The sequence below is a fragment of the Austrofundulus limnaeus genome, unplaced genomic scaffold (genome assembly GCF_001266775.1).
Source record: "Austrofundulus limnaeus strain Quisiro unplaced genomic scaffold, Austrofundulus_limnaeus-1.0 Scaffold1416, whole genome shotgun sequence".
NCBI lineage: Eukaryota > Metazoa > Chordata > Actinopteri > Cyprinodontiformes > Rivulidae > Austrofundulus > Austrofundulus limnaeus.
Genome location: NW_013953818.1, coordinates 6,353 through 15,636, shown reverse-complemented (window position 1 = coordinate 15,636; position 9,284 = coordinate 6,353). Strand labels below are relative to the sequence as shown.

General features: G+C 39.7%; 1 protein-coding gene across 5 annotated transcripts in view; it reads right to left on the bottom strand.

Annotated features, from left to right (window-relative positions):
• ldb2a (LIM domain binding 2a) overlaps window positions 1-9,284 on the bottom strand; it is a gene marked incomplete at its 5' end in the record, with an annotated part of 42,737 nt that overhangs the window by 31,644 nt on the left and 1,809 nt on the right. For all 5 annotated transcript variants that reach the window (XM_014032311.1, XM_014032314.1, XM_014032313.1 and 2 more), the window contains 1 exon segment: window positions 1,594-1,766. In XM_014032311.1, the coding sequence (XP_013887765.1) occupies window positions 1,594-1,766 (173 nt within the window).

The following is a 9,284-nucleotide window of genomic DNA, read 5'->3' as shown; positions in this document are numbered from 1 at the left end:
TAAGACTTTTACTCAAGTAATATTCCTAAAGGAGACTTTAACTTTTACTAAAGTCATTTTTTAGTAAGGTACTTGTACTTTTACTCAAGCATCACTTTGTGGTACTTCATATAACACTGCTGATGCTAATCCCAAAATTTCACAGCCATTTTTCAGCCATTTTTGAGCACACAAAGCTAATAAAAGTAAATAGTACAGTAGTATCATAGATAAATACAAAATTCAAGATCCACACCCACTTGTCAGTTACAGAATTGGCACCTGGGATGGCCAATCAGGTGCCACCCCTCTGGCTCCGCCCCTGTGTAACATTTCGGCACATATACTGGAACGTCAAAAATGTGACATTATCAAGAAACATAATGCAAAAAATCTACAAAACTTTATCTCAGTTCTGTCTTCATGCTGTAGCTTCACGCCCTTTGGCAGGTCACCCAAAAAATGTAATTTTCATACTCTGCTACGCACCCAAAACCCAAGCATGAGCACACACTGCGGAGCCCCCCCCCCGAAAAAAAAAATACAAGAGGGTGTGCAGTCGTTTAATGTCAGAACAATCTGGTCCGGCGCCTCGGCTCAGGGTTCATGCTACAGAGAACATGGAATCCCTTTAGCTCGCCTGCTCGGCGCTGACAAGGTATCTGGCCTGGGATTCATTCAGACAGTCAGCAGAAGAACCCTCAGAGTCAGCGAGCCATCTGGATCAGGCTGCGGAGATATTCATCTCGCCTCGCGGAGGGATTCTGTCCCCCAAGACAAAAGCCCGATGAGCTCAGCGTTCCTGCTTTCAGAGGACTTTTGTGTCAAGTTTGGATTTTCGTACCTGCGCGATTAGCATTTCTCCACTTTTACTCCTTTCATCTGCGCATCACGACAATCTACAGACATCTCACTCTTATCCTGAAAGCAATGCCTCCCGAGCTGCTGCAGACTCAAGGATCGCCTCGTATCTTTAACATGAGAAACTCCGCTGGATTTGGAGGTCTAGGAGGAGGGTGACCTTTTGATAAGCGAGGAACATCAATGCAAGTGTGCAGCTTTACAACACAAAATCTAATATCCAGCTAATAACACATCAGCTGATGAATTTACATGCATTGAACTGCAAGTCCTAATTTAACAGGACTGAATGATGAGATTTATTTGGTAAGAGTAGAAAAAAAGCAACAATTTGTACAATTAGACCAAACTTATCGAGCAGCGCAACAAATTTATTACCTCAGTCGTTTTGATTTAGAGCCGACCTGGTTAACCAGAATGTTACACACTCTTGCATTAGTGTCGTAGATAAAGAGTCACTCTTTTACAGAACAAGAATAGACATTTTAAAATGTATACAAATTGAAATGGTCACTCTGGGTTTCGTGCTTTATTCATGAGGACACAAGCACCTTTCCATGTATGGTAATAAAACTGTCAGGTATGATTTAAAAAAACAAAGACAAAGGGTGGTGGTGAGGGGGTGGCATGGAGGAGAAGAATCAAAGTGTTTAAATGTGTTTGATCTTTAACTGGCCTAACACCTCATCGGGCCATTATCATAGCCTGTGATCAATTATTTACGGAGGGAGAAGCTCGGGGGTCAGGTGTTACCTTTGTAAACATGGGCTTCCCGTGCTGGGTGACCATGGTGCACTGATCGCAGTCCAGGGTGATGCAGGAGTTGTGGAAGGACTCCTTGGAGTGCTTGAGGATGTAGTGGAGCTCGGTGACGCCGCCCTCGAACACCGTGCTGAAATAACGGGGTATCAACGTCCGGCCGATCGCTGCGAGGAGACAAAAGACGTGGGGCGGGGCTGTTAGCTTCTGAGAGAACCCAAACAGTAAATGAAGCGGAGGAAATGGGTTCAGCTTAGAGGCAAAACACACAAGAGAGAAAACACAATGAAACGCTGCAACTTTTTACACACTTACTTTAAGATCTGCTGCAAAGCTTTAGTGTTTTTCTCTTTCGTTCTTATCCACAAACATTTATACTCACACATATTTAATTTGTTACATTAGAAGCATTTTTTCCTCTACAATCACAGACCAGGGACAAATTTATGGTTTAAAGTTGAGGTTTGATTGCCCAAAGATAATAAGTGTGTATTCAAACCATGAAGTCCTTTGGTTTGCTTGTTTTGGTCCGGACCAAAAGTGGACTTTTTTCATGTTTGCCAGTGGTGGGCACAGTTCCCCTAAAGCACTAAAGCAATAAYAGAACTAATTTCTTGATTAGTGCTTTAGGGCTTTTGCTATTTTTTTAATTCATTAGTGGATTAGCACTTGCTAAATTTATGGGCTAAATTTAGAAGCACTAACTGAGGTCTTTAAATCTTATTGATCAACATTWTTGTTCACAGKTGARGGTGAACGCTGTCACATTTTGTTCATATGCATCACTTWYCTACAAGGTCACATGTCAAACTCGAGGCCCGCGGGCCAAATGTGGCCTGCGGGTGACTCCCRTTTGGCCTGCCAAGGGCACTAAGTCACAACATTCTGCACACAGTAAATATTGTCTCATGTTGTCTGAAGAATGTTTCATGTGTCATCTGGATTATATTTGTGCTTTAGAATTAGCTTTTGCTAAGTTTTCAGTAGGTTAGTGCWTTYGAATTAGGGGACCTAAATAACTGAGTTAGTGCTTTGGGGTTAGTGCAACTAATATTTAGATTAGTGCTGCCCACCACTGATGTTTGCATTCACATTGCGCTTTTRTCTGTAAACAAAGCCATGCAGRTGATGATCATTGCTCCTATTGGACAGAAATGATGTGGGTGGGATCTAGAACCTTGTTCAGTATCTCTTGTGCCTTTTGATAAATTTGGAAAAGTTTTTTTTCACTTTAATGCGGCACTGTTCTTGAGGCCGCTCGAACCCCTGCTCCTTCATTTTCTAGCCAAACATGAAAAACATAACCACATTTCTTGAGTGTCTTCTCTAGCTGAWGAGTTAGGTGTGCATCTGTCCAAATATGGAGGAAGCACAGTGTCTCCGCGGCTCGTAGTTTGTGGCGTCCATGTAGAGGTAGCATTAGCAACACTGAGGCGCTAAGGGTTAGCATGATGCTTGGCAACAGTGACCCGTACAGACCAAAACCACAAAGTTTCCTGTAGTTGGTTTGGGTCGAGACTGGTCAACCCAGTCTCAATCTCAACTCGTCACATATTGACGCTTGGTCAGGTACCGTTTGCGTCCAGTTTTGGATGCGTCGGGTACCCCCTCGGGTCAGTTATTCATGAAATGAGACGGAGGAGGCGGAGCGCGTTGTAATATTTTTGAAAAGAGTAGGAAATGCACAACTAACCATCCCAGACCACCCACTTTGGATGTTATCATCCATTAAATGGCCATTATTAGCCATTATCAGTCCCATAGAATGACTTCAGACTAGCTTCAGACTGTTCCGACTGTGCCACCTAGTGGGTTCTCCGTCCCATAGAATGGCTTCAGACTGTCAGCTGGTTAATATGAGGCATAAAACAACTAAGGTTTTTTATGCAATCTGGTTAATACGTGGCATAAAACCACTAAGGTTAATTTTAGAGAAAATGACATGCGCTACGATAAAGTAGACCAGACTCCGGCGGTAGCAGATTGTTGCATTCCAACATATATGGTACTGGTAACCCACTAGGGGGCACAGTTGGGACAGTCTAAAGCCATTTTACGGGACTGATAACTACTAATAATGTCCATTTAATGGATTGATAACATCCAAACCGGCTGCCCAGACYCTAAATTGAACTTCTATTAGCCCTAGACATCCTATCCTTGACCTCAGTACCTAAAATTAACCATTAATCCTGATCCCTCTTATTAACCACAGACCACCAACCCAAAGACCCTTATGTGGTGCAACCCTGAAAAGCCGTGGGTGTGAATAACTGACACGAGGGGGTTACCCAACACGACAAAACTGGACGCAGACAGTACCTGACCAAGCGTCAAATGGTGACGTGTCGGGAGTGAGAACATGTTGGACCGGTCTGGACTCACGCCAGAAGCAAACAGAACCAGAGTTTGTTTGAAAGTGGACCAAGACCACCTCACAAAGTGGATCTCGGACCGGTTGTGTGGTCCACACCAGGGTTCACGAGTGTATTCACACCTGCATAGAAGGTCCAAACTAACCTGCCCTWGCYTTCAGTGCTGCCAACTCCTCAGTAAGAAGAGTAACTATTGGTTGTCCTAAAATCCACTAGAAKTCACTCRATGACATCATCACATACAGTAATTTGCCTATTTCAAGTTTGCCAAAAGCTGTGATCTAAGCTATAGAAGAGACGTACTGTATATCAATGTGAGGAAAAAAGTGAGGAAAAACACTAAATATGTTAGCTTCCTTCACGGTCGAGCTGGCGCACTACATACRTCACAGCCAAACGTTAGCAATCGGGYAAATAMGATCCAATCATTTTAAACTTCAACAGAGGCCACGCCTCCAGAAAGAAATTGCTTCTCAATAGCTGAGAGTCCAGACCGTCTGTACGAAGCAAACTGTAGAACAAGGGGCTGGTTTTTACCAAGTTAGGTCCGAACCAACGGAGGGGAAACAAACTCTGGTCCATTTAAAGTGGACCAAATGTGTCAGGTGTGAATACACCCTGAAACATTTAGTTCAAATTTAACCAGCATCTTTTCACTGAAAGATAATCAGTCTTCAACAGCAGCCTGAATATGGTCCAGTAACTACATTCACTAGATACTGACAGGTTGCTGCTAATTGGCTCGAGTATTTCAGGCACCAGGCAACTCAACAAATAAGATCCAAAATAAACACAAATTATAAAACTTAAGATAAAACTGGTACAAAARCAGGTTTGTTAACATGAATTAGAAGCAAAGATGAGAATAGCTTTGAATAATTATGTACAAAATTTGAGACAAAGTAAATCTTGTTAAAAGAAAAATTGAAAAATAAAAAATGTAACTCAGGTAACTGCAGATACTGAGCTAAAATGTGTGAAAGTAGCTGAAAATCATTTTAAACATTAATTCTGAGCGCCGACAGGAGATTTTACAACACTGCATGAGCTCATGTGTAACAGCATTTTGACCTAACAGCCCTAACTCTGTCCCGTCTCAACACAAGATGAGAGTTTAAGTGTCTGACCTGAAAGCTGGCGGGTGATATGCATTCCTTCAAGCAGATCTAGACCTTTAATTTAACTTTAAGCTACTTCCCTTTCCTATCAGGCCTGGGTTCTTGTGTTAAATAGCTTCAGACAGCAGGGCCATAAAAGCTGAAAGCACTCAGGGTGGGTGGAAAATTTATTTTTGCTTTGCTGAAGAAGTCTTTATTGTGATTGTAAGGGTCCATCTGAAGTGCTTGTGTTCTTAAAACTACAATATATGTTTGGTTTCAGGTTTAAATCTCCTGCCAATGTGTTATTTGAGCTTCATTACAGCGAGCGGAGCTAAACTACTTTCCAAACCTTAAAGGAACAATTTGTCCTGTTTGTTTTCTTGCCACGAGGCAGATGAGAATCCAGATCTTCGGCGTGTTTTAAAAGCGCAGMGCTCGAAGCAGAGAGACAATTAGTTTGACTTGGCATAAATAGTGAAAACAGCAGGAGGCAGCTGGACTGGCTKGGCGCCAGTTTCCAGACCTCCACAAATGAAGAACCTATTTTTACACCACACCTGTTTGTTAACACACTAAACAAACAAGATGAGGTGTGCTCGTTACAGAGCTTCACAGAGACTGACAGACAGTGAACTTCAGACCCAGAGGTTCGAGTTTCTGCTTCTTTGAGATATTTTACGAAGCCGAGTCCATCGATTCCTGCCTCGATACGAATCCAGAAGTGAAAACGTAGACTTCTTCTGTCACTTTCGGGGGAAATGTGGGAAATTTCATTCAGCGCTTGTTATTTGAGGACCAAGAGAAAGTTTTACTCTTTATGTTTGAACACAATGAGTCCAAAAACCTTTAACACTGCAAAAACTGTCCACCTAACCAAGTTTTAAAATCTTATATCCAGCCAAAAAGTCATTTTGATCTTGTTTTGAGACTGATTTACTAAACAAGAACTGATTGTGTAAGAATAATCATCTTGTTTTCAGAATGTGTAAGACTGTTTGTCTTGTTAGTCTGAAAATTTGACTCGAATTAAGTCAAAAAATTTCTGCCAATGGAGTAAGAACATTTTACTTGGTAAGGTTTTCTCTTGAAATAAGAAAAATTTGAGTCAAATCAACTATTTCAAAAATCTTACCAAGTAAAATTTTAGAGTGTACTGATGTGTCAGATAAATCTAAAAAAAGTTGTGAATTTCAAATCATAGCTTCATAAAGAATACAAGGAACTAGAGTAATTTCTTTATCAGTTTTAAATTCATAAATACTGTGTATTAATAGCATCCTTAATTATAATACAGCTGAGCTAATATACGATAGAAAAAACAAACAATCATAAAAAATGTGTGAAAACGATGTCCTGATGCATCTCAGTAAACCAGGTAAAAAATCTAAAAGAAAAAAATTGTATAGGTCTTCTGGACGGGTTCTTCTCTAAAGAAACRTTTCCCTGTTAACAATAAGTGTTAATTAGGTGTCAACGATAGCCATGTGATGTGAGTATCAGTCACATGGAGGCAGGGCTTAAAAGCCTGAATTTTGCCTGAAACTCTCAGACTGAAGAAGTCTCTTGGAGGAGAGACGAAACGTTTCATTAGAGAAGAACCCGTCCAGAAGACCTATACAATTTTTTTCTTTTTGTGTGAAAATGATGTTTTAAACAATAAAAAATTAATTAAAATAATAAAACCATTAAAAATATATAGCTTAGTTCTCACTACTACTATAAAAAAGGAAATTTGCATCTTAATGTATGTTACATGAACATGTTAACATGAAAATACTGAACATGTAACGTACTGACTGATCACGTCCAGGCGGAAGAAAAAGTAGTTCCTTCCCAGTGCTAATGATTTAGACAAGATTTCAATAGTTTGTGTTCCTATCATTGATGTGTATTACCTGAAATGACTGAAGCATTAAAGTGTCCATGTTTTGATTTTAGTATCAATTTTAAAGCATAAAGTTCTCCTATCAGGAGTCCCAATGTTTCAGTATCGATCCACTCATCACTCACTAGGTTGCAGGTTTTCTTAAAAACATATTGTACATATTTAGCCTGTCAGATTTTCAAAAAAAAAAAAACAGTTTTGTTCTTATATGGTAAGCTTTCAAAATTCCTCGCACAAGTGAGGCAGCCAATCGAAGTGCAGAGCCGTTCCACAGACTTTTTCAGAATAATGAGTTTCCATGACTTCGTTGAGTTTTAAACTGACATATTGAGACAGACAGCCTCTGCAGTGCAAACTTTCTGCGGAAAGCCTAAAGAGACAGCGAGCGGGCTGCATGATGAAAACCTGAGGAGGAGTCAGGGAGGGAGAGAGAGCGTCTTCAGTGTTTTACAGTCCTCGGGCTTTGTCTGCTCTCTATCTCTGCTGTGCGCTCCAGCTCGGAGCAGAGGCACGGATGATACGATGTTTAAGGCTCACATTTCCCCATTACGCTACGGCTGCTTTGTAAAGGCATGAAACACACAGATTCCTGAAAACCTCAGTGTATTTTACAACTGTTTTTCTTCTCAGCGTGTTCCTCTCTGATTCTGAAAATATCTACATCTGTTTGGTAAACGGGTTACAGTTTGGTTAGAAATCAAAAATAAATCAGACGTTTTCTCGTTAAAGTCTTTGACAAAACCGGAGTTTACGGTTCTTTTTTTTATTTTTATTTTTTGTCTCAAAACGCTGTTTCCCTCCTCAGCAGCATCCCTGAACCCAAAAATCATGTTACATGTCCTCGCTCTCCTCCAGAATCCACTAAAAGAAGCCCACAGGCCTGATGTATAAACCATGAGCTTGCACAAAACCCTGCACATGCCTTTTTCATGCAACAAAACCAACCCAGCTTACACCGAACACTACAATACTACATTCTCATTTCAAATACAACAACAAAAAAATAGATTGCAAAAGCCTAAATCAAAACAAAATTAACTATCTCGTGGAAAATATTAAAATTTGATGGATTTTCAATTTTATGGTGCTTTTTTTTTTTTTTGCCAAAACAGAAAAATCAGAGCTTAATCAGATCAATTAGGTTCAACAAAAGGTAGGTTTATTCTCAGAACCTCACTGCATTCTTACTCAAAGAATAAAAGTTAAAAAGAACAATAATAATTCAGGATATAGAATCAATTTTTTTTCTGCTGCACAAATAAATATGTAGATGAGGCATCTGCACGCCACCCACAGCGAGCATCTGCATCAAACAGCTTTCACTCCGAGAGAAATAAAAAAAAAAAAAGACCTGCAGCCTCCTCTGGTTACTGCAGAGCTCACTGTTGGCGTTTCACTTACTTGTTGAGCAGATGTCCAGATCCAAGAATAACATCTTGGTACATATTCTAAAACAGCCTACTTCTCCTGCTTTTATTCCTGCATAACCACAACTTTTTAGTTTTTTTAATTTTTTTTCTGCTGATCCTGTTTTTCAGTGCCACAGACCAGTTAGTTAACTAATACTAACTAACTAACAAAAACTGAAATTAAAAATATATATATTTTAGTTAACTAAAATAAATAAAAACTGTAATTAAATGAAAAAAAAAAAACAATAACTAACTAAAACTATAATATTTTTTTACAAAACGAACTAAACTACCCCTAGTTTTAGTGTTGACAAGTTAGCTTCTCACAGKCCCGTGAAAAACAAGCAACAAGTAGCACTGGGTTGGAGATCACTATTGTCATCGTTCTAAAATAATCTCCCAAGTTTTTAGTTGGCAAAACTGAGTTACACAATTATTTTAGGAAGGTGTCGCTTCAGTGGACTGCTTTAGTGACCAAATAGCTGTTGCTTAGTTAACTCACAGGAACATCACAAGCTGGAAGATGCGTTGTCAAATATGTTTGTTCAAACTATAAAAAAACTAATACTAGAACTAATAAAAACTAAACTAAACTAAAACTAAGCATTCAAAATGCAATAATAACTAGACATGGGTTTTTACGATGTAAAAACAAGTGTGCATTGCCTTTGCCTGCAGCATTGGACTTGCAGAATGAACTTTGACGAAGTACAAATGTGTTTGCTATACCAGCTTGTGCTTGTCAAGTCAGCAGGTGTTTGTAATTAAGGTAATTGTGTGACAATATGAAGTTTGAAGAGATAGATTTTTTGTTTAAGGTGCGTTAGCTGAGTTTTGAACCCTGATCTCCCACATGAAAGTCCATGACATAGACCATTAGACCAATGGAGCTGTGGCGGAAGGTGGTGGCAGG